The 26280-nt window shown below is 41.9% G+C and overlaps 1 protein-coding gene and 1 long non-coding RNA gene across 6 annotated transcripts in view; one reads left to right on the top strand and one right to left on the bottom strand.

Moving 5' to 3' along the window:
• Nucleotides 1–1162: 1162 nt before the first annotated feature.
• Nucleotides 1163–25690, top strand: LOC139074440 (uncharacterized). 2 transcript variants are annotated; one of them, XR_011524060.1, is made up of 5 exons: nt 1163–1730; nt 14204–14427; nt 15820–15886; nt 20836–21502; nt 25414–25690. It is a non-coding gene; the product is annotated as an uncharacterized lncRNA (long non-coding RNA). The 2 variants fall into 2 exon arrangements; XR_011524061.1 differs by lacking the exons at nt 1163–1730; nt 14204–14427; nt 15820–15886 and adding an exon at nt 16017–18632.
• The window catches only part of APIP (APAF1 interacting protein), a 32956-nt gene continuing 32355 nt past the window's right edge, over nt 25680–26280 (bottom strand). For all 4 annotated transcript variants that reach the window (XM_070564759.1, XM_070564757.1, XM_008539869.2 and 1 more), the window contains one exon: nt 25680–26002. In XM_070564759.1, the coding sequence (XP_070420860.1) occupies nt 25903–26002 (100 nt within the window). In that variant the 3' untranslated portion in view covers nt 25680–25902. The remainder of the gene's footprint in view (nt 26003–26280) is intronic.

Genomic DNA, 26280 nt, shown 5'->3' on the forward strand with positions numbered 1-26280 from the left:
TTTAGTCCTGCACTTTCAAGTTCTTTATCTGAAGTCTCTATACGGTTAGCCCAAGCCATATGAATTTGCTGCTTTTATGGTTCAAAAAGATTGAATATAATTAACTTCTTATGATTCTACCTGCTAGTTTTCCATTTAGGAGGCAGCAGCTAGCATAGCCTGCCTTGAATTAGTAAATCAGGAAATCATGTTCTCTCATGGGATTACTTCTTTATCCAAATGCACCTTCTAAACCTATCTATATACTTTCTACTCTTTCCTTTCCATCCCGAAGGAAACACTGAACAAGGCGAGAAGGGTAGAGAAGGGACACCACAGCTAAGTCTTTCCCAAGGCTACCAGGTATGATAGCTTCTTAGTGTCCTCTGCGTTCTTGGCAATTAATCTTAAAGATATTCCTTAACCCCACCATCATGGCAACCAAAACCAGGTCAAACTTCATCATACATCCTCACAGCGCCCCATAGCTCTCATGTGTAGCACTCAGACTTTTCTGTTTACTTGTAAGACTTGAGTAATGCCTCCCAGCTCCGTTAGGGCAGGAACCTGACTGGTTTCCTCATGCTGCACCTCCAGCACTCAGCACAGAGAGCAGCACATAGCAGGTGCCCAGGAAATGCATGAATGACTTGAGTGAATGAATGAATAAATATTGAAATGTAATGTTAATGTTTTGTTTTATTCCTGTCCTCACCATCCGGCAACCTACTGTCAGAATGTTTTATTTAAATTTAAATCCATCAATGGAAGCCTGTAGAGAGATTCCCCTTATCACTTTGAGAGGCTTACCTGCCCCATGCCAGCCAATGACCTCTACCAGGTATCAATGTGCTCAGAAGATAGCCCAGGCAAGGACTCCCCTCACACTTTCTTTGTATGGCCATGAGGCTAGTGTGTACACTAACTTAAAATTTGGATCTCAAGCTTTACAGGGCTTTAAAACCCTTCAGCCAGACATCACCATAAACATTTGGTCATTATGATTTCTGACCATTGGGGTGAACACTCTGGCAATCCACCTCTGCCCTGGCCGGCACATGTGCACACACAGCAGGCCCAAGGCAGGCCCTGTGCTAAATGCAGCCACGTGGACATGGGCTGGTAGAGCCGCTCCTGCAACAAGGGCAGGGCCGGAAGCAAGAGGAGTGGAAATGGAAGGTCCAGTCTCCTCCAGCTCCTTAGAGTCAGAGCTAGGACTAATTGGGGCACAGTAAAAGAGGCTCTGGAATCGGCTTGGGGTGAAAAGGAGGTCTTGAGAAATTTGAGCCAAACCAGAGTCTTCATCCCCCATCACTCACCAGTTCTTTGAGACAATGATCTGCCCCCAGAGTGACTCCATAGCCTGTCGGCCAAGTCCACACAGATGACCTAGCTGCTGCTTGTATCTGCATCTCAGCATGGGCCCTGATGTGAGACCCGGTGTCCCTGCAAGAACGCACTTTCAGGGATTGCTGTATTTGCCTAAGTTGAGTCTTGGAAAGAATGATCTTTCCTCCGTTGGAAGAAGGATAACGTGACCTGGTGTCTTAACTGCTCTTACCTGCCTTGCAATCTTCTAGTCAAGATCATTATCTGCAGGCTGGGAACACTAGAAAGTAGAATCTTCTCGCCTGACATCTCAGCATGGATTATGATCCTCTCTGCTTATGGAACATGAGAAAGCCAGGCCCTGGGAAGTGGCTGAGACAGATTGCCTGGTTGAGAAACCAACTCGTCAAACAGGACTTAGTGTAAGTAGTTGGTCTGAGCTTGGGTTGAAGTTGATGGCTGCACAGCCAAAATTCCCTGTGTCTCTTGTCTTCTCACTACCAAACTTCTCCAGTGAGTGGTCGATGCGAGCTTCTCAAGGTCTTCTCCTCGACCCTCTGACATCTGGCTTCCATTTTTCAGTCTTCCCCATGCTCAGCCATCTCCTCTTTTGGGTCTGGGTTTGTGGGCGCTTTCTACGGTTGCCCCTGCTGTTTCTCTTTAACGGTTCCCTGCTAATATCTCTGCTTCCAGGCTCCAAGTAAGGGCAAGACAAAAATATTCTATAGCCTTCCAACTCGGGGTGAGCCTGATGCTGGATTTATACTTAAATATACATTTTGATAGATACTTTGTTTAAATTTCCAGCTGTGTGACTGACTACATCCTCTAAGCTAAAAGGTTGAGACTTCTGGGCACCAAATGGTGCCACTAAATTGTTATGACAAATATCTCCTTTATTGCTCTTCTTCCTACATCTTTTTTGTTGTTGTTTTTAATTTTTTTAACTTTATTTTTTTTATTGTGGCAACATTGGTTTATAACATTATGTAAATTGCAGGTGTACAACATTACATTTCGATTTCTGTGTAGGTCACATCATGTTCACCACCCGAAGACAATCCGTCACCACACGCATGTGCCGAATCACCCCTTTCGCCCACCTTCCTCCCTTCTTCTCCTCTGGTAACCACCAGTCCAATCTCTTTATCTACGTTTTTGTTTGTTGTTGTTTTTATCTTCTATTTATTAGTGAGATCATAAGGTATTTCTTCCTCTGACTTATTTCACTTAGCATAATACCGTTAGGGTCTATCTATGTTGTCACAAACGGCTGGATTTCATCATTTCTTATGGCTAAGTAGTATTCCATTGTGTATATATGCCACATCTTCATCCGTTTGTCCTTTGATGGGCACCTAGGTTGCTTCTAAGTCTTGGTTATTGTGACTAATGCTGCAATGAACATAGGGGTGTAGGTATCTTTACACATTCATGTTTTCAAGTTCTTTGGATAAATACCCAGCAGTGGACTAGCTGGATCGTATGGCAGTTCTTTTCTTAATTTTTTGAGGAATCTCCATACTGTTTTCCATAGTGGCTACACCAGGTTGCATTCCCACCACCAGTGTATGAGGGTTCCTTCTCTCTACATCTTCTCCAACACTTATTGTTTCCTGTCTTGTTAATTATAGCCAATCTGACGGGAGTGAGGTGATATCTCATTGTAGTTTTGGTTTGCATTTCCCCAATAGTTAGTGATGTTGAACATCTTTTCATGTGCCTGTTGGCCATCCACATATCTTTGGACAAATCTCTGTTCAGAGCTTTGGCCCATTTTTTAATTGGGTTGTTGGTTTTTTTGTTGTTGAGATGTATGAGTTCTTTGTATATTTTGGATATTAACCCCTTATCTGATATCTGGTTTGCAAATATCTTCTCCCAATTGTTAGGTTGCCTTTTTGTTTTGTTGATGGTTTCCCTTGCTGTGCAGAAGCTTTTTAGTATGATGTAGTCACATTTGTTCATTTTTTCTTTTGTTTCCCTTGCCCAGTCAGACACGGTGTTTGAAAATGCACTGCTAAGACGGATGTCGAAGAGCATACTGCCTATGTTTTCTTCTAGAAATTTCATGGTTTCAGGTCTTAAATTCAAGTCTTTAATCCATTTTGAGTTAATTTTTGCGTAAGGTATAAGGTAGTGGTCTTCTATTCTTTTCCATGCGGCTGTCCAGTTTTCCCAACACCGTTTATTGAAGAGACTTTCCTTTCTCCATCGTATGCTCTTGGCTCCCTTGTCGAATATTAGCTGTCCACAGATGTGTGGCTTTATTTGTTGGCTCTCAATTCTATTCCATTGACCTGTGTGTCTCTTTTTGTACCAGTTCCATGCTGTTTTTGTTACTATAGCTTTGTAGTATATTTTGAAATCAGGGAGTGTGATACCTCCAGCTTTGTTCTTTTTTTTATCAGGGTTCCTTTAGCTGTTCAAGGTCTTTTGTTCCATATAAATTTTAGGCTTCTTTGTTCTATTTCTGTGAAAACTGTCTTTGGAACTTTGACAGGGATTGCATTGAATCTGTAGGTTGCTTTAGGAAGTATGGACATTTTAACGATGTTAATTCTTCCAATCCAAGAACACAGAATATCTTTCCATTTCTTTGTGTCTTCCTCAATTTGTTTCAACAATGTTTTATAGTTTTCAGTGTACAGATCTTTCACCTCTTTGGTTAACTTTATTCCTACATATTTTATTCTTTTTGTTGTAATTGTAAATGGGATTGTATTCCTAATTTCTCTTTCTGCTACTTGTTAGTGTATAGAAACGCAACTGACTTTTGTATGTTGATTTTGTATCCTGAAACTTTACTGTATTCATTTATTATTTCTAAAAGTTTTTTTGTGGATCCTTTAGGGTTTTCCACATATAAAACGATGTCATCTGCAAATAGTCACAGTTTCACTTCTTCCTTTCCAGTTTGGATCCCTTTTACTTCTTTTGCCTGCCTGATTGCTCTGGCTGGGACTTCCAATACTACGTTGAATGAGTGGTGAAAGTGGACATCCTTGTCTGGTTCCTGTTCTTAGATGGCTAGCTTTCAGTTTTTCTCCATTGAGAATGATATTAGCTGTGGGTTTGTCATACACATCCTTTATTATGTTGAGATACTTTCCCTCTATACCTGTTTTATTCAAGAGTTTTTATCATAAATGGATGCTGTATCTTGTCAAATGCTTTTTCTGCACCTATTGAGGTGATCATGTAATTTTTATTCTTCATTTTGTTAATGTGGTGGATCACATTGGTTGATTTGTGGATGATGAACCATCCCTGCATCCCTGGAATAAATCCCAATTGATCATGGTGTATGATCTTTTTAATATATTGTTGTATTCGATTTGCTAGTACTTTGTTGAGGATTTTTGCATCGATGTTCATCAGTGATATTGGCCTCTAATTTCCTTTGAGATGTCCTTTTCTGGTTTTTGTATCAGGATAGTGTTGGCTTTGTAGAATGAGGTAGGAAGCTTCCCCTCCTCTTCAATTTTTTGGAAGAGTTTGAGAAGGATAGGTATTAAGTGTTCTTTGAATGTTTGGTAGAATTCACCAGTGAAGCCGTCTGGTCCTGGACTTTTATTTTCAGGAAGGTTTTTGATTACTGTTTCAATCTCCTTACTGGTGATTGGTCTATTCAAATTCTCTATTTCTTCTTCATTCAGTTTTTGAAGGTTGTATGATCCTGAGAAATTATCCATTTCTTTTAGATTATCCAACTTGTGTAGCTTTTCATAGTATTCTCTTATAGTCTTTTGTATTTCTGAGGTGTCCATTGTAATTTCTCTTCTTTCATTTCTGATTTTATTTATTTGAGCCTTCTCACCTTTTTTGTGGTGAGTCTAGCTAAAGGTTGTCAGTTTTGTTTACCTTTTCAAAGAACTAGCTCTTGGTTTCATTGATTTTTTTCTTTTTTTTTTCTTTTTTCTTTTTTTTTTTTTTTTTACTCTCTGTTTCATTTATTTCTGCTCTGATTTTTATTATTTCCTACCTTCTACTGATTTTGGGCTTTGTTTGTTCTTCTTTTTTCCAGTTGCTTTAGGTGCACTGTTAGATTGTTTATTTGAGATTTTTCTTGTTTGTTGAGGTAGGCTTGTATTGCTATAACTTGCCTCTTAGAACCATTTTTGTGGTATCCCATAAATGTTGGCATGTCATATTTTCATTTTCATTTGTGTCTAGATATTTTTTTGTTTCTCCTTTGAGTTCTTCATTGACTCAATTGTTGTTCAGTAGCATTTTGTTTGTTCTCCACATATTTGTGGCTTTTCTGATTTTCTTTCTGTAGTTGATTTCCAGTTTCATGCCTTTGTGGTCAGAAAAGATGCTTGGTATTATTTCAATCTTCTTAAATTTATTGAGACTTTTTTGGTGGCCTAATATGTGATCAATCCTGGAGAATGTTCCATGAGCATTTGAAAAGAATGTATATTCTGTGGTTTCTGGATGGAATGTTCTGTATATATCTACTAGGTCCATCTGGTCTAATATGTCATTTAAGGTCAATGTTTCCTTACTGATCTTCTGCTTGGATGATCTATCCATTGGTGTAAGTGGAGTGTTAAAGTTCTCTATTATTATTGTGTTACTGTCTGTTTCTCTTTTTATGTCTTTTAATAATTGCTTTATATATTTAGGTGCTCCTATGTTGGGTGTGTAGATATTTACAAGTGTTATATCCTCTTGTTGGATTGTTCCCTTTATCATTGTGTAGTACCCTTATTTGTCTTTTGTTAGAGTTTTTGTTTTAAAGTCTATTTTGTCTGATATAAGTCTTGCTACCCCAGCTTTCTTTTCTTTGCCATTTGCATACCGTATCTTTTTCCATGCTTTCATTTTCAGTTTATGAGTGTCTTTAGGTCAGAAGTGTGTTTCTTGTATGCAGCATATATATGTTCTTTTTAAAATCCAATCAGCCATGCTATCCCTTTTGATTGAAGCATTTAGTCCATTGACATTTAAAGTAGCTATTGATAAGTATGTACTTATTGCCTTTTTATTACTTTTTTTCTGGGTGTTTCAGTAGTTTTTCTCTGTTCCTTTCTTCTTCTCTTGCTCTCTTCTCTTGTGGTTTGATGGTTTTCTTTAGAATTATATTTGGGTTCCTTTCTCTTACTGTTTGTTTATTTATTACAGGTTTCTGGTTTGTGATTACCATGAGGCTCATATATAATAACCTATGTATATAGCAATCTATATTAAGTTGATGGTCTCTTCAGTTTGACCTCTTTCTAAAAGCTCTACTCTTTTATTCCCCTCATCTCACATTTTATATTTTTGATATCATATTTAACCTCTTTGTGCGTGTGTGTGTGTGTGTGTGTGTGGGCGTATCCATTATCCTCTTATCAATGAAATAGTTAGTTTTAGTCTTTTGTCTTTTGACCTTCATATTATCTTCATAGGTGGTTGATCTTCTACCTTTACTTATTTTTGCCTTTACCAGTGATTTTATTGCCTTTTGGGGGGATAATTTTCTTATTCCTATTTGTAGTCTTCTCTTTCTCACTTAAATAAGTCCCTTTAGCATTTCTCGTAAACTAGTTTCTTGGTGATAAACTCCTTTAATTTTTGCTTGGCTGGCAAACTCTTTATCTCTCTTTCCATTCTGAATGACAATCTTGCTGGGTAGAGTATTCTTGAATGTAAGGTTTTTCCTTCCAGCGCTTTAAATATATCATGTCACTCCCTTCTAGGCTGTAAGGTTTCAGCTGAGAAGTCAACTGATAGCCTTATGGGCTTTCCTTTGTATGTGACTTGTTGCCTCTCTCTTGTGGCCTTTAGGACTCTCTCTTTATCTTTAATTTTGTACATTTTAATTATAATATGTCTTGGTGTGGGCCTATTTGGGTTTATCTTGTTTGGTGCTCTCTGTGTTTCCTGCTCAGAGGATGTCTGTTTCCTTCCTTAGGTTAGGAAAGTTTGGAGGTATTGTTTCTTCAAGTAGATTCTCTGCCTCCTTTGTCTCTCTCGTCTCCTTCTGGGACACTTATAACACAGATATTAGTATACTTGATGTTGTCCCAAACGTCCCTTAGACTGTTCTCATTATTTTTAATTCTTTTTTACCTGTCCAGCTTGGGTAACTTCCTCTAGTCTTTTGTCTAGCTCACTGATCCATTCTTCTGTATCATGTACTCTGCAATTGAGTCCCTCTAGTGAATTTTTCATTTCCAGTATTGTATTCTTCATTTGCGATTGGTTCTTTTCTTATATTTTCCAATTCTTTGTTAATGTTCTCACTGAGTTCATCCATTCTTCTCCCAAGATCAGCGAGCATCCTTATGACTTTGTTTGAACTCTTTGTCAGGTAGACTGTTTATTTCTGTTTCATTTATTTCTTTTCCTGGGGTTTTGTCCTGTTCCCTTTCTTGGAATGTATTCCTCATTTTGTCTCCTCATTTTGCCCCTTTCTCTGTGCTTGTATCTAGGCATTAGGTCTACAGTCTTGGAGAGGTGGCCTCATGTAAGAGAGGCCTTATGAGGCCAGTACTTTGCTTCCCTCTCATCACCAGTTCAGAATGTTCCAGGAGAGTCCTCTGTGTGGGCTACATATATCCTTCTGTTGTGGCAGGGTTGCTCTTGCTGCAGGTGCCTGGGGAGGCTCTGCTGTCTCCCTGGCCAGCTGGTTGTAATGCTCAGTTTTGGATGGCTGCTATGGTCCTTTCAATCACTTTATTGGGTGTGGTGAACCTCAGCACAGTTGGCTGCCAAGTCTAATAGCACATTCCTGTTGCAGTTTTTCTCTTAAGCAACTAGGCCGCCAGTGTGGCTGGTTCTTAGGCTCAGGGCTTTACAATTACTGTAGGCCTCCAGACTGCAGGGTTCTTGTCAGCTCTCTCAGCAACTGAGTGGGGCTGGCCCCAGGAACAGGAGTACCCAATTGTTTCAGCCTTTGGAAGGTGGGGCCAACCCTTATGTGGCTGTTTGAGAAGCACAAGTCTGCTGCAGCTGACAAGCTCCACCACCCACAAGGCCACATGCCCTGTCAACACAGTCCTGCCCTGTGCATGCACCCTGAGCCCCTGAAGTGGACCCAGTAACCCCACTGCAGAGGCCCCACACACTCCACCAATGCCCCACACACTCCACTCACTCCTTGTGCATGCCCTGCCCCTGAAAGGTGGGCCCAGTCACCAGGTTGCAGGGGATCCAGGCACCCAGTCTATGAAAGGCCCACTAGTTGCCTGGGTGCTTACTGTGGGGTGGGGCCAGTCCCTGAGGCAGGCTGCCTGCCCTGGCTGAGCTGGATTAAATCAGTGCTCTAGTGGGTGTGGCAGACCCTGGGCTAACAGGCTGGGGGAAGAACTCTAATGGCGTCTGCCAGTGTCTGTGTCAACATGCATGTGCTAGGTCACAATAATGGCTGCTGCCAATGTCTCAGTCCCTGGAGAGGTGTCACCTCTCACTGAGATGTGCCCAGAGCCTATCAGGTGAGTCTCTTTCACCAAAGGACTGTGCACCTTTCTTTCTGATGACTTTAGGTTACTTTCTGAAACAGGTGAATTTGGGTGTGGGCCCTTTAAGAGCGGCTTTTTACCCCCTTGTGTCCAATAGCTTTTCTGGGGGTATTCCCCATTGTTGTTAGTAGCCAGCAAAGCCAGATATTGTGAGACTCCTCTTGGTCGTACTGAGTCCAAAAGATGCTTATAGTGGTAATGCTCCTCTGCTCAGGTCCCCTGCTCCTCTAGGGAGGGCTGCATAACTTCGGGCTGCTCCTGGCTGGCCGTGAAGTGCTGTGGCTTACAAAGGTCACTTTCTTTCTCTCCAGAAGGAATTTCTGCCTCTTCCACCTCAGTCAGGACTGTCCCTTGTTGTGGGGGTTCTTTTCATCCAGTTTTCAGATCTCTCTCAGGGGTAATTGTTCTCAGAGTAGTTGTAAATTCGTTGCATCCAGGGGAGGAGGTGAGTTCAGAGTCTGCCTGTGCCGCCATCTTGACACCTCTCTTTTTCTTCCTACATCTCATTAGAGGGCTGTGTAGTGGAAGACTGTTGGTCTGACACTAGGTAGTTTTATGAGGAAGAGTATGGTAGATTTTAAAGTTTAAGGACTTTAGGCAAATTTCCTAGAATGTACCGAATCTTCTTTTTGCAAAATTTGAAGAACAAAAACAAAATAAAAAACCAAACTACTATTTATTAAGCAGTGTACTTGAAAGTTTGCATACCTGATCTCATTTACACAACCCTTAAGGAGGCATTTTCATCCCCACTGAAGGAGTCTTGTCCAAAGTAACATCACTGATAAATAGTAGAGATAGAACTCAAACTTATGTTTTTCTGAAACTAAAGTCCATATTTTTAACAATATTACACTATGCTTTTTTTCTTAGTCCTACTCTTGATTTTTTAGCAGTGATGATATTTTACCTTCTCCCTTTTGAAACTCTCACATCTTAAACTAAATGCTATGCTCTTCTGCGTTTTCACCTACTTCCTCTTTCTCTATTTCCTTTGTTGGTTTCTCTTCTCTTTTACTCTTTAGAATTTGTCCCAAAATTGAGTGTTTCTCCACATCCTTGGAAACATCATCTGTACTCGTGGCTTCAGTTAACACTTCCACCATCTCACCAGATTCTAATTCCAGGACAACACAGACCCGATCTCATTTATTCATGGGAAAATCTTGAGCATCTCGCAGAGTGCCTGACATGTAGTTGGTGTACAACAAATATTGTTGAATAAATGGATGGATGAATGGATGGATGGATCACTGATCTGCTGAGAATTCTCAGATACTCATTTTCTCAAAGTCTAGACCTGTATTTCTAGCAACCTACTGGATTATTTCCACCTTAGTGTCCCGCCATTGCTATGAAATGGTAATAAGAGTTTGGTGGAACCACTGAGGGTTTTAAAAATTTGCCAGAGTAGCCACACCAGTAGGACTCTCTCATGTTTTCCCATTGGAGGCAGCTATTTCACCAAAGTAGGTTATAGACATTCTACAGGGGAGAATAAAAGTTTGGTTTCTTCCAAGGACATGGGTTTGAGGTTTTTTTTGGAAGGGTCCCAGCGTAGCTACTTAGTGGAGTCCTTGCTAAGCAGACATGGATGGAGAAGGATCACTGAATCTCAAGTGACTGGTAACTCATGTGAGGGTGACAATATCACCACATTCGTTGGGTAAATGCATCCTAGTGTTAAGTACCTAGGGAAACTTAATTTCAGGACAAGTCCAGGCATGTAAGAATAATGAACTCATAGGCATGAAGAGTCATGATCTTATCAGGGCCTTCAGATTTGTCTCTTGGTTGCCTACACCTCCTATGAGTCCTCAAAAGCCTGGCTGTGAATGCCAAATTTGGTGGCTGTCCTTAGTTACTAGAGGTGTGATCCACTGAGGATTTTTTCAGTCTGAAAAAATTAATCAAATGACTTTTGGATGGTATTACCAGAGAGAGACTTAGAAGCTGGATGACATCTACTGGCTGAGTCATCCTGTCCACTTCATTGTTTCATACCCGTTCTATAGGTCATCACACTTCACGCCACTCTCATATGTCTCTCTTTATGTTTCTATCTCAGACCAATTTGATACCAATTTTCCAATCTTTCTCCTTCCAGGCCCATGAACAGCCAGCCAAGCCATTTGCCACTGCCAATGTGTCTGTGTATATGTTAACCTTGGGCCATTTTTTACGTGCATAAAAAGTGGGTGACCAGATTCATCACCTGATGCTCTCTCCATTGGAAGAATTGTTACGTCTCCACTATCTTTCAAGGCCACCCCTGGGTGGGGATATAGTGCAACTGCTGACCATTTTTGGCCCACACCCACATACTAAGTTGACCCATGCATAAATCAAGCCCAGGATCTTTCCTCCTCTGTCTGCTAGTTGTAAGGAAGCTACCACATGACCACAGGTGTGAGCTACGGGAGAAGTGCTCATGCAATGATAATGAGTGGCATGGAAGCCTGAGCCATCTGTTATTGCAACTTGCTTGTGCCTTCTGCCCCAGCTCATGCTTGACCCCAGGTGTACCACTGTCATCTTATGAGTTGTGGCTGGGTATGTCTGAACTAGGACTAGGAAGCTCTGACAAAACCCAGGTCACGATGTTAAGTGTTCTGGATGCATGGTCGCTTCATGTATTAGTTGGGGTTTTCCAGAGAAATAGAACCGATGGGAGGTCCAGATCTATATGTACACACACTTTCACGTGTGGAGAGAGAGAGATTTATTTGAAGGAATTGGCTCATGTGACTGTCGGGGCTGGCAAGTCCAAAATCTGCAGAGCAGACCAGTAGGCTAAACAACACAAGGAAAAGCTGACATTGCAGTCTTGAGACTGAGGACAGTCTGGAGGCAGAATTTCTTCCTCTGCAGAGCACCTCAATCTCTTCCCTTAGGCTTTCAACTGATTAGATGAGGCCTACCCATATTATGGAAGGTAATCTGCTTTATTCAAAGTCTACTGATTTAAGTGTTAATTATATCTAAAAGATACCTTCAGAGAAATATCTACACTGGTATTTGACCAAACATCTGGGCACCATAGTCTGACCAACTTGATGCATAAAATTAACCCTCACCCTTGGTGTCTCATAGGAAAGTTCTTTCTCTGCCAGGGCTCAGGAGCACACTCGGGTTTTTTCAGAAGGCAGATGATCTTCCATTGCAGAAGTCCAGGACCTGCATAGTGATTCTCCCACTGGAATTTGCCATACACTACACATGATATCTTTTCCCACTACAGATTCTCAAATACCATCGGGTCTTCTGGGTCATAGGGTCAAGCAGCGCTGCTTGGACCATGATCTGGAACTGCTGCAGAATTCTTTCCTACTCTGTGTCCCACTCAGAGCTGGCAGCCTTCCAAGACATCCAGAGTATAGATACCCAGTGTATACACTGGAGTAGGAGTCCTAAGTGTGGAATATGCTGCCTCCAGAACCCAAAGAGATCTACAAGACATCATGCTTCCTTCTTCCTTTTGGAAGAATGAGATGTAATCATTGGTCATTCACTTTGGATGGGATATCCCAGCATGCCCCTGACCATTGGACCTTTAAATTTTTTCCTCACGTGTCAAGCCCCTGAATCTTTACCGGGTTTATCTCCCATTCACTGGAGCAGATACTAGCTACTTCTTGCTCACCCAGCTCATTTAGCATAATGTCATCAATGTAGTGTATCAATATCATGTTCTGCGAGATACAGAAAGTCCAAATCTCTTTGGACTGTATCATGAGAGTGAGAGCTAACACAGCCCCGAGGGGAAGCTATAACTCTTGCCTGTTTCACACAAAGGCAAGCTATTTCTGGTCATTTTTTCTGATAAGGAAATCGAAGGCTCCATTCCATGTGTCTGAGGTCATGCTAATCTTCTCCAGCAAGGATGTCATATCTGGCACAGAAGCTGCAGTTGGGTTTGTGACGGTCTATTGTTCTCCTGCAGGAGATCTGTCTGATTTCTGCAGGGGCCCAAACTGGTGAATTAAGTGGAGATAAACATAGAGATCTCTACTCCTGCCTCTTTTAGATCTTTAAGGGTAGCACTAATTTCTGCCATCCCTCCTAGGATATGAATTTGTTTTTTTATTTAGTATCTTGGCTGGAGGCAGGATGGGAGTAGGTGGCAGTTTCAAAGGCTTCTACTTGCCTTTTTCTACTGTGATAGACAGCTTTCACCTCACAGTCCAAGGATGCAATGTGGGGGTTGGGTCCATGGACCCAATGGGCCCAATGTAAGCCAGAACTTGGTCAACAGTCCATTTATAACCTGGCCCCATTTGACCCCACTCTAACAAGGGGGCCATGGTGATACTTTGGTTCTTTAGCGATCAATGTCATCTCAGACCTTGTGTCCCACAGTGGTTGAGTGCTTGGGTATTCCCACTTTCCCCAAAGAAAACAAATCTACTCTCCCATAACCAGCATTATGTCCCAGCTGTCTTGGTCAAGCGCTCTTAGATTATCCCCACAGAACGCCCCTGGCTTCTGCCAGTACCTGTAGCCAGGTGTTGCAGCTCCTTGATGGTCCCTTTCCTCTCTTACGGGACCTAGCACAACCCTGCCTAGGTTATTCCGTGACTTAACCTCAGTTATGTACCTTGAGGCCAGGAGGGGAGGTGGGAACAGATCCTGGGGGGTTCTGTCTTAGGGGGAGAGGCGAAGGAGGAGTGCCAGCTCCTAATAGGAAGGGGAGTTCACTTCTGCAGGCTTAGGAAGTTCAGGGAATTTGGAAATTAAAGATTTTCAGGGACGTCAATATTGATTTCCCGATCCAATGTGTCAAGTTCCCATTCTTTCCCAATAAGACTTGACCCCATCATGGCAGACAGACCTTAGTTGGGAGTTTAACATTCTTTGAATCTCAGATACTCTGATGATTAAAACCTGAGCCTGTTCTTCAGCTTTCTCAGCCATCCAAGTGCAGGAGATGAGATCTCTTGGCTACCAAGGAGGCCCTCTGGCTTTCACTGTTGGCTTTCACTTGTGTATTAACCCCCTTTAGCCTGTTGTTATCTTTTACCAGAGCACCAGTCACGGTAGCCTTCCAATCCCTCTGGCCTTACAGTGACTATTTCCTCTTTAATTTTCAGGTGTCTGATATACTCTGTGTGCTCCCGTTTTCCCTTCCTTGGTACACTATTCCACCTTACCCTGGGTGAAAGTTTTAACAACAGGACCATCACCTGATGCCAGGGGCTATCTGCCCCACCTCCCACTAGATGGAGTCCTCAGTGCCAACTTGGTGGTGAGCGAAGCTCCAAAACTCTTACACCTACTTTCTCAGACCACTCTTCCTAGTGCCACAGGCTGAGAACTCCAGGAATCAGACTCTGAGATGAAGTTTACTGCACAGGATGTTTACTAGGTGGTGTCCTTGGGTCAACATATGTGGATAGAGTAACCAATTCATTCTGGTTTTCCTGGGACATTTTTGTTTTTAGCACTGAAAATCCAGCATCCTGGGAACTCCTTCGGTCCTTGGAAAACTGGGACTGTTGGTAACCCCACCTGTGAAAGGGAGGGGACAGAAGCAGGATTGAACAGAGGGAGAAGTCAAGTTGCAGTGCAGGCCCAATGACCTCAGCCAATCCCGTGGAGAAAGAATTCTGGAATTAAATTGGTCCATCAGACATATCCAGCATCAAGCTGAAATGGCCAGGCCTTGGTAAGCAAATGGGTAAAAATTTTTAAATTCTACCAAGTTTATCCTCTTATTTTTCAATCTAAACAAACACAGCCAACTGGATAGCATGAAATGAATAGTAATATTAACAAACAGGTTTGTTATGAAATTGCACCTGATTTTACACAAAATCTGAATAGTATATCCACCAACACAGGGCTTTACAACATTTATTTTGGTTTAGCCTTGAGTTTACCCTTCAATGTTAATGCCTATATTTCTATTTCTTCTCTTCCCTTCCTTTTCCTCCCAAATCAATGTATTATGTGAATTTTTATATGGTCTTCAATCCTTTTCAGAATGAGTGTGGGGTATATAAATGAAATCTAAATGCTATAACCACCATATATATGTTACTGAAGAATTCACACTGCTAAAAATAATAAGGCATATGAGATCCACAAGGCTGCGTCAGACCACTAAAAATTTACAGGATCATATAAGCAGAACACCAATAAAAAAATAGTATTACTAATAAAATGCTAGCAGTTAGCTCTTTTCTAGTATTTACACCAACATCACTATTAGTTAATAATTTACTTCCTTATAATTCAATGGGGTTGTGCGTACTCCATTAAGATGTAGGCCTTAGTTTGGCATTTGCTTCTAAAAGACTCTATTTTCACCAAATTTAAGACTCTGATCCAATGCAAAGGCTTCTTCATTAATTCATTGTTTTAAATCGGGGGAAATGTCTTCTTATTGTCTCCATCCACACCTGCCCCAGAGAGCTTCACAGAGTGAAAACAACAGGGGCTTGTGAAGCTGCTAAATCAGCCGTTTTTTTTTTTCCTTTTGCAATAAAGAATGAACTTCTGCAGATTTTCAGCTTTACCCCCAAGATTTTCATATTTTCTAAAGCTTTCCATGAATTCCAAGAGCTTGCCCTGATTGCTTTAAAACAACGAACTGAGAAAAATTTTGGATGAGCCAACACAACTTCCGTGTTACACCAATACATCAACATCCTTTCTCTATTTACCAATTCTGCATGAAGGAACGTGGATAAAAGACTGCAGTCTCACCAGCGTTAATGTGAGCTAGGCTTTTATTCCGTACAATTGCACAGCATTGGGTTTGATATGCCGTTACTCCAGGGTTGGATCAGTCAAGACTCTGTTATGAAAGAACCCATCTCAAAATACCCTGAGTGGAAAAACAAACAAACAAACAAACAGATCTGCTCACCCCTGGACTCAAAGGCTAAGGGTGAATGCAAAGGCACTGCTGAGTCCAGGTTCTGACACTCACATTTCAGTAGACAGTTCTCTACTAGAACTCTGTTTCTGTATCTAGGCTCTCTACTTTTTATGCTTCTCTTTGTGTGCTGTTTTCATTCTTTTCAACTGGTGACAGATGTCCTCTGTCTGGCAGGGAAGATGTGCCCTGGCGGCTCTCCTCGCCTTAGGAACCGCATGCTCAGAACAATCTCTGTGGGCAGGTGAGTGGTGTGCCATGATTGGCTGGGCCCAGATCATGTGCTCATGCCTGCAGCCGAGGGAAGGCTGTGATTGGCTGGGCCCTGGTCATACGTTTATGCAGCCAAGGGCAGGATGTTGTGACTGACAATCATTCCAGAACCTCATGGAATGGGGGGTGGACGTGAGTCCGATGAATGAGGGGAACTGTGCAGACGCAGCCACTGCTTACCACTGCATACACACCGATACCTGAGTACTGAGAAGTACTGAGTATAGAAGAAGAGCAGCTGAAATTAGAAGTTAAAAGACTCTTAGGAAATAGCCAAAAAATGGAAGAAAGTTAAGTGATTCTGCTCAAGACCAATGTAAAAATAGTAAAAATGCTAATACATAGGCTGAGAATATAGGTGTCAGGAGAGAAAGTATGTCAGGACAGAAGATTAAAACAAAAGATATGTCAACCAAGGAAAAATTCGCTACAATTCAAACAGCAGCAGCAATCTGAGCAGTTAGAATTGCAGTTTGGGCGACACAGGTTCAGGCAGAGACCCAAAGTGTGTTCGGAGGAAGACAAAGGAGAGAAGGATTTATAAGGGCAAAAAGCAATCAATTACTCAGGTGGTTTGGCAAAATTTGTGATTGGTGCCGGTAACAACTGTTACCTCTTGGCTCTGTGTGCTTTGTTGCTAAGGCCATCTCTGAGGCAAAAAGTTCTTGTCTATGGGGATAAGTATATTTCTTGAAAGACGTTCAAGAGGACGGCAGTGAAGCACGCTTTGAAAGTCACCTTCCATCTGGGTAGAGACATGGTGTGCACGCAGAAGCCTCATTTCCTTCATGGCCTCCCAGCTCCACTTTAGAAGCCTTGACATACGTTACTCCATTTTATCATTGCTCTCCACAGACATATGTTTAAAGAATAAAAAGAAAGAGAGCTAAGAAAGAGGCAAAAAGGAAAAAAAAATATAGCAATGAATTAAAAATGGATGGGAAGAAGGAATTGAAGAAAAGGAAAACTGGTAGGAAATCCCAGGGTGTGAAGCATTAAGAAGGATTACCAGTGATAATAGATCCTTTAGTATAACGTAGATTTGGTTTACAGCAAAGTTTTTATTTCATAGTGGAACGATAGATGGTAATTTTTTCTTAAGTAAGTAGAAAAAAATGCCTGAAGAATATGTGAATGGCGTTGAATGACTGAAGATTATCTGCTAGAAGCAGTTAAGGCCTGGGTTAAACTCACACTTATTTGTGAATGTGGTGACTCAGATTCATTGCAAATGCGAAAAGGTAACTCTTAGGAAGTTACCCGGGGCCAAAGTAATTTCCTTCACAGGCCAGCTTTCACAACACAGCAAGGTTTTTAACACTGTCATTCTTGGCTGGAAAGGGAAATCAGCTCCTTGAAATGAGTTCAGTTTTGCTTTCTGGATAAAAAGAAGCAAAAGAGAAAATTACAATAGGTTTTGAAATCCAGAAAAATGTAAGAAAGAAGTCTTTTTCAGAAAATTTCTATAAGCAGCACACATTGATTGCTGATATGACCTTGATGAATGTAGATTGAAATGAGTTAATTCATTCCGTTGTGTGATAAGATCACTAGTTAGAGACGTCATGCGATTAAATTAACTGCAATAATTCCTAAAAACAAAGGGATTTAAAGGGCAGAAGTATACCTGACCTCCTGTAAAAAGAATGGCTTTGAAAGTGCCATTGGAAAGTGTTGGTTGGGTGCAAAGCCCTTAGAGGTTTGAATTTGAAACAGAATCAACACATTTCTAAGTTACATGAGATAGAGGTCATCTGGATCCTCATATCCATGAAGAACTTCTAGAACAAAGTGGAAAGGGCAGAAATGTGTAGGTGTATCGGTCTGTCTAAGTCCATTCCTGAGAACTGCAGAGGGAGACAGGCAAATAATTGCTTCTTTAATAATACCTTAATATTCTATCATTGTGATGTTAATCGCCTCTATGGATATTGTTAAAATGTATTGACTAAACATATTTTACTTTTACTAAAATGTCAGAGAGAATATACCTGAAATGTATATAAGGAATGAAAACAGATAAGTCAGCCTGAAAATGTCACTATGTACATTGTCTTGAGCAATTTAAAAATTTACAAGTCAAATGCAGAGAGCTGCATTGAGAGATATTTGTTCATCCAGGTTGGGCAAATACCACAGAATGGAGAGCCAAAGGCCCAGGACAAGTTCCCATCTCCACTGCTCACAGGTCTTGGGCAAGTTAGCCTGTCTGAACCTATGCTTTCATTTGGAACATGGGGCTTTATTCAAAACCCAAGCATTTTTGATTGCTACCTGTGGACACAGGGCTGTGGGAATGGAGAGGCCTGGCCCGGGTTCCGCAGAAGCTTACATTCTTTGATGGATGGTGATAACGCTGAAATCACAGGATTGTTGAGAACATGGCTAGAAGAGTGACAGTGCTTACTAAACGATTAGATTTTATGCAATCATTATTATTAAATATAGTTAATGAATCAAGTGATTCATAGTTGGCTCATGGGAAGACTCATAGCAATTAAAGCCATTCAGTAGATGTCAGATAAGCTTCATTGCCTCAGCAAGATTTTATACTATTCTTCCCAACCTCTTCCTTTGTGATACATTACTGACTTGTTTATTTATAATTCCCCTTCTCAACTCTGTCCCAAACACGTATTGTGTCCACAGCATAACAGTGAACAAGACATTGGTTATTCCCAGACTCAATTCTCTCCCAGTGGAATTAGGAGGAGGAGGTAAGGCAGACATTTAATTTTACTCCTAATTCCCTTCTGCTTTAATATTGCTGGGGAGGACAAGAGTCATTCATTTAACATCTGTTGACATCTGCTTACTATCCTAGGTCTGCAGCACTATCATTTGAGGGGTAAAGATTCCCCACCCAGGGTTGGGCAGGAGCATTCAGTGCCCTGGGAGGTCTTCTCCCATTCTCTCGCCTTCTTGTTGTTCTATCCTTCTTGTGGTGTCTTTTAGATTACTTCCATCCGACTGATAAACTTACAGGTGGTCATCAGTGCTTCAACTGGGAGCCTTACATCCAACACCAACACAACTGCCTGGTCGAGGGTACTTGTTACACGAATATATTGAATTTCCTTGGAATAGGGTTCTTTTGCTTTTCATCCCATTTTTATAAAATAACACAAGCCTAAATGAGCATAAAGTTACACGCACACACACACCATCTTTTTATGTTTAGAGCATTGGAAAGAAAAGTTTATTAATTGGGAAGTACCATGCATGAGGAGAGAGAATGGATCTTAGTTAGCTAGCAAGTTCTAATTACGGTAGTATTGAATCACGTTCAAGTTAACTTAAAGGGACTGCATACTACGGCAGTATTCCTTTTTCCTGACTTGTACTAAAAGTGAGGATGCAATTATACCTGAAGTCAACAGTGAACATTTGTGAAATCAATGGAAAAATTTGTGAGTGATTTTTACATTGTTCGAGTGGGAGATGAATGGTTGGTGATGGCTTGACCCACAGCCTCAAGAAAGGAAAACAGTACGATTGAGGGCCATAGATAAACACTTACCATTGAAAGAATGAAAGAAACTGGGTTAAATTCACAAATCACATATATAATACTATATTTTATGGGTGATTTAAAGGATTTTTAAAGGTAATTTTGACTTTTGGAGATTTTCGCTTTACTCAACTTTGAAACCTAAGATGCAGCCCTACTGTACATCAAAAAAAAAAAAAACAATTCCTTGGTTTCATTTGCAAAGATGTGGCCCTTATTGCAATAATAAATAATAATAAGTAGGACAGTAAAAAGGTACTTAGTGAAATTATAAGTAAAATAGTAGACAGAAGAGAATGCTATGTTTATATTTAAAAGGATAAAAATTGATTGTCCAGTTGAATAATAAATGGAAACCCAATGCATCATCAATAAATGGTCCCCAAAGAAATTTTGGGAAATATTAGATCAGTAGAGCCAAAGATGCTGCTTTGTGAACATATTAAAAATTATGTTAGGTGGCCTAGTTAACCCCATGGCCTAGTGGTTAAGTTTGGTGTGCACTGCTTCGGCAGCCCAGGTTCGGTTCCTGGGCGTGGACCAACACCATTCATCTGTCAGTGGTGTTGCTGTGGCGGTGGCTCACGTACAGAAAGAAGAAGATTGGCAGCAGCTGTTAGCTTAGGGTAAATCTTCCTCAGGGGGGAAAACAATTGTTAGATTCCTAAGTCCCTAGTGCCTACCTCAGAAGCCATGTATGCTTTAAGCGGAAAGCTCTGTTTACACCCATAAGAGCAATTAGTATTATATTGGTGAGATAAAGTTGACTTAATGTGGGAAAGCACAGAGGCTTCCTGGGTGATCTTGGTAAATTTTTTACTCTGAATTTCATTTTCATCTGTAAAATGGGGGTAATAAGACCTTGAAGGGTTATCATCAGAATTGGATATAATGTATTTAAAGGCCCTCACCATAGTGCTTGGGCTCCTAAGAAATAGAAACTGCTCTGGTGACTCCAATTACGCCTGGCCTGTGCTGGGGGCCGTTCTAATGACGTGAATAAATTCATTTTACCCTCACGATCTTTAAATCTAAATCAGAAAGTTTCAAGAACCATGGTAGAGGAGATTAATACAGCATTTACAAAAAGAATTGTCTTGCTTTTTCTCTGGCTTCTGAAAGTTTAATAATTAAAAACTTGTAGAATTTTAAACAAGGAGGTACTAACAAATGGAGGAAAACTATATCTATTTTTTCTTAAGTCAAGTTTCCTTAATTTTCAGAAAACATAGTTTCAAACAATAAAAATTACACAGAGAGAACTGTGACAGAGAAAGAGATAAAGTCTGCTTACAACTTAGAACCTGAAAAGAATACTTAATTCAGTGATTATCAACCAAAACTTGATGATTCAGTGATTATACATTACAGATCAATGAAAGGAAAACCAAATTCTCTTTCTCTTATAGCCCTGTTTTAAAGAACCTTGGTGGGAGAATTCTAACTGCTTCTTGAAGAGTGATATCAACATTATTAGTCCCATATCTGACCACCTGGACCAGAATTGCTGATGAGACACGGCAGTGTTCAGCAACAGGGAAGTATTTGAACAAAATGAAATTCATATATGATGAAACTCTCCCTAGGCTTACGACTTTAGCTTTCTGTTTGAGACATTCCCGGGGAACTCTATTATTTTGAGGTACTTCTCACAAGAGAGAGCTGGGGAGGACCCAACAGCTCTAAAATCACTTGAGAAACAAATGGCATACTCTTGACTAAACTATGTTAACCCCTTATTCAATGAGAGTGAATGGAAAGTTCTGCACGTAATGAAATAAGAGCTGTGTTTGTGTTCTCCTTTGGTCCTCAGCTCCTGGCAATCACATAGTAGGGATGATATTCTTCTTTAAGAAAATTAACTAGGAGATACGGCAGTTCCCTCTACTCTCAATCAGGTTTTGCAAATCCTTCTGAATTTCCAGCGGTAACGAACCACACAATGGGAGATGCGCTGTGCTGCAGCATAGCTCACATGACTGGCCTCCATTACACCTACCTCCAGGAGAGCCAAGTGAAGTGTTTAGAAAAGGAAGTGGATAGCTGGAGTGCGCTCCTAGGATGACAGGCACCGTGGTGAGTATACATACTTTCTCTTACTTAAATTATACGTATTAGTCCTATCTGAGCTTTAATTTCCTCATCTAAAAAAAAATGGGGTAATACAGGACCCACCTCAGAACACTCCTGTGAGGGTTAAGTGGGGCTTATAGAAAGGAGGGTAATTAGAATTTGTTGACTAGCTATGATGGGTCAAGCACTGTGGTTGGTTCTTTCACATACTTTACCTCATTCATTAGCCCCATTTTGAAAATGAGGAAAATGAGGTTATGCAGAAGTGACCAAAATGATTTGCCCCTGATGGAAGAGCCTCCACCAAGAACCCAGAACACAGATATTTACTGAGCGCTTCCCGTGTGTCAGGCATTTTTCTTGGTAATGAATAAGACGGAGGTCTGTCTCAAAGAGGTTTTTGGCATAAGCATCCAGAAAATGTTTGCGGGTGAGGAGAGGGTAATCGCACAGGGAAGAAAAGTCAACAGCGCTGTTTTGGGCCACGGTAGGTTTAAGATGCCTACTAGACATCCAAAGGGTGAGGAGTAGGAGGCAGAGTCTGGAATGCAGTGGAGAGCTGGGTTGGAGATGAAGCACGCTGGGCCATCAGCACATGGATCACACTTAAAGCTGTGGCACTGAATGAGATTTCGTAGGAAAAAAGGCAAGATGGAGAACATGGGTAGCCCTCCAACATCTGAAAGAGGAGAAATAGTCAAGAAAAGAACACAGAAGTGACCAACGACTAAGTACAAAATAGCAGAGTCTGGTGTCACGGAGGCCAGAGCAAAATGTTTCCGAGTTGGGTAATCACTAGCAACCCTGCGAGAAGTCAAGTAAAATACAGAGAACTGACCACTAATTTTGGCAAAAGGTGGTCTTTCATTCAACAAATATTTATTGAGTCCAACTATATACTAGATACCACTCAAGGGACTAAGGGATACACCAGTGAACAAAGTCCCGGCCCTCACAGGATTCGCGTTCCAGCGAGAGGACAAAGATGGACGATGGAACCACAGGATGCCAGTCGCTTATAAACACTTCTCAGAAAACTAAAGCAGCAGAGCCCGAGTGTGGGGCCGAGGGCTGGGTGTTGAGGGACGAGCCCATGGAGGTGACATTTGGAGACCTGAATGAGCAGGGGAATGAGCTGTGTGGGTGTCGGAAGGTCATTTAAAGAGGGAAGGACACGTGCAAAAGTGCCTGGTGAGGTTAAAGACCCATGAGGACACAGTGACTGGAGCAGAGTGAGGAGCGGGGTCCCTGAATGAGGCAACGGGGGCCAGGGGACACTGTGTAGAGCTTTCATTGTGAGATGGCGAGCCAGGGCTCTGAGGAGAGGGGGACACTGGCTGAGTCCATGTTAACAGGATCGGCAGGCTGCCGTGTTGAGAAGACTGTTGGGACCGGGGAAATTGGTCAGGAGGTGGCTGCAATCATTGGGGTGAGAAACAGTGGGTCTTGGGCCAGATTGTAACGGTGAACGCGGTGAAGTTTAGACCCCACATACATTCTGAGTGTCAAGCTGACAGGATTTGCTGCCCATCTGGATGTACCACGTGAAAGAAACCACCAAGCACGACACCCAGATTATCGGCCTGAGCGACTGACAGGAAGGATGGAGTTTCCCTCTGAGCTGGGGAAGACTTCAGGAATCAGGAATTCCGTTCTGGACACCGTCCTTGAGTATGAGAGGGCAAGTGAGGAGGCTGGCCCTGCCGGGAAGCATGGACCATTCACGTGGACTGCGGAGTACATGCAGGCAGGTGGGGCCCGTGCAAGTTCCCTTTGGATAGCTTCTCTTTTTTCAGTGAAAGGGCCATCAAGGTCATCAGCCAAGAGCGAGTATGCAGAGAAGAGGTGTTTGAAGTTTGAGAAGAGAACAGTTGCTGAGGAGAGGGGTTGATGACCAGACAGGGGTAACAAAGCAAAGTTCCCAGGCAGCATGAAGGCCACTTGACCTGAACGTGGCTGTTTCCCTTCAGCTACAGAAAGGCACACAGGTACAGGTGCAGTCAGAGGAGCGGGGGCACTGTGACTGAGGGTTGCCGAGTAGAACGGAACAAGAGAAGGGAAAGACAATCAGTGCTCAGTGGGTTCACTCACGCCAACCCAGGGCAGGGGGAAGTGGACCGCCAGCACTGGAGAGCACCAGGGGCACCGCCCTGAGGGGCACACAGCTTCATTTAGAGCAGCAGCGAAGCAAGGGAAGCAGCCGGAGGCGAGGATGTGGGGGACTCCGCTGCTCCGGGAAGCTGTTCAGTGGAGGGGTGCACTCGGATGGCAGTGTGTCAAGGAGGAAGGCAGAGAGAAGCAGCTGACAGAAAAGTGCACAACGCTTTCAAAAATCTTTGCTCTAAAGGTGCTGGATTAGCTGAAGGCAAAGTTTGTATGTGTGTGTGTCTTTGAAGATGGAAGATATTACAGTGTGTTTTTATACTAGTACCAAGATCCAGTTACGGGGTGAAAAAATTGACAGTACAAGAGAGAAATGGGATAAATGTGGGGATCCTTGCAGAAGCAAAGCCCTCAAGCTCAGAGGACACTGGATCCAAGGCCTAAGTGGAGTAACTGGCCTTCGAACCAACCCTGCAGGAGATGGCACAGAAGGCTGCAGGCAGGAAGGCTGTGGAAGCGTCAAGTGGGAAGGTTGGCTAGTTCTCTTTGCAATGAACCCTTTTAGTCTCTTCAAGTACGAGAGGAAGTTAGCATGGGGCAGGGGGCAGAATGTCGGTGATTGGATGAAAGATAACAGTGAGGAGAAAGTCACGAGGTCGGAAAAACAAATTTACTAGGGAAATACAGGAGGTCTGTTTGGCAGTATCGAGTGCCCATCTGAGATTTGTGGTCATAAATCTCAAGTGCGATTAGTCAACACAGTTGGGTGATTTTTCCCCATCAGGCCTTGCTGCCTGGGTGCAGGTGCTCAGTGGGTGGCTTACCAAGGCCTGAGGGCTGCGCCAGCTGAGTATGACGGAGGGAGCGAGACACAAGGCAGGTAGGACGTTTGTGAGGAAGTGGTGCAAATACAAGGCTGCAGTCTATGCTTCCCGGGGAAGGAAGCAAGGACATGAAAGGGGTCACGGATGATGACCAGTGGTATGATCAGGGGACTAGGAATCCGGATGAGGTTAGAGAATTGCTGGAGGGAAAGAACCAGGGTAAATGAACTCAAAGGGTAAAGATGATAAACTAAGAGAGGAGTATATGAGATTGAGATTTTGGAGACGGTACATTATTAATTTTCTCCTCAAATAAAAAAAAAGCATTAACCCAATAAAACTGTATTTATTTTTTGATGAGGAAGATTGGCCCTGAGCTAACATGTGTGCCCATTTTCCTCTATTTTGTATGTGAGGTGCTGCCACAGCATGGCTTGAGGAGTGGTGTGCAGGTCCGCGCCTGGGATCTGAACCTGTGAATCCTGGGCCGCCAAAGCAGAACACATGAACTTAACCACCATGCCACCAGGTCGGCCCCCAAATAAAACTTTTATGATCAAATTAATGTTGCTTTTGGCTACATTAAAACAAGTACTTTCGGGGGCCAGCCCCTTGGCTGAGTGGTTAAGTTCGTGTGCTCCACTTTGGTGGCCCAGGGTTTTGCTGGTCGGGATCCCGGGTGCAGACATGGCACCACTCATCAGGCCACGCTGAGGTGGCATCCCACATGGCACAACCAGAAAATACAACTACGTACTGGGGGGCTTTTGGGTGGGGGGAGAGAGAAAAGGAGGAGGAGGAAGAGAAGAAAACGTTGGCAACAGATATTAGCTCAGGTGCCAATCTTTAAAAAAAAACAAGCACTTTCTGATTACATCACTGGTTTGGTCAGGGTTGGTCTGGCTAGGAGAGTCTGAGTTCATATTTTGAATTTGAATTTCACAATCAATCCCCAATATAAAATGAGTGTCCTATGTTTTCTTACAGGGAGGCATTACAGCATATAGGGGAAATCCATAAAACTTTTGACATCAACATTGAAAGATATATTTGGCCTTAACTTTTCACATAAATGTCCTGCCAATATCAACAAGAAAATGCTCGTTCCATAATTAAGTGGAAATTTTCCAATGAATTCTATTATCACCAGCAACTTTAAAGAATAAGAGGAATTCTCTGGGCATGGTATAAAAAAGGAATTAATTTAAAGGAAAATATTTTGTTGTTAAGGATTTAAAAATAAACAGAAAAAGTTCATTATAAAGGTTTTATTCCACTGCATTGTCATTTAAAATTACCAGAATATAAGAAAATATCATCCAGTGTCAGAGAGAGTCAGGATGATCATCTGCATATTTAGTGACAAATTAACAGCCCTCATGGAAATTTTCAATTCATTTAAAAAAATAGTCAAGTTTCATTTAAGTAATAATTAAGATAAGCGTTGTCTCTGTATATAATTAAACTTCCACTGGCTTATACAATTCCATTTTCTCCAACTGGAAGCTGTGTAGGATCCAGCCCTACTTTCTTCATTGATACGGCAATATCAAACAAATAGTCATAACACTCACACCTGTGAAAGAAAAAGCAGAAAGAACTGAAGGTTTTCAGGGAAACTGAGCTCTCTAATCCTGATAATCACACTTCTCCTCTCCATCAGGTTAATCCTGTTCCAGGTACATTTTCTTCTCAATTCCCAGGCCAAATTTTTCTTATTTTGCCCCCAACATTATTAAAACATGGAGGGGAATCATACTGATCATGCAACCACGTTATATACATCTCAGGAAATAAAGGGGAGTTTAAAATATATTAACATAAATCTCGAGTTTTCACTCTATGCCACTTTTT

This window comes from Equus przewalskii, chromosome 11 (assembly GCF_037783145.1).
Source record: "Equus przewalskii isolate Varuska chromosome 11, EquPr2, whole genome shotgun sequence".
NCBI lineage: Eukaryota > Metazoa > Chordata > Mammalia > Perissodactyla > Equidae > Equus > Equus przewalskii.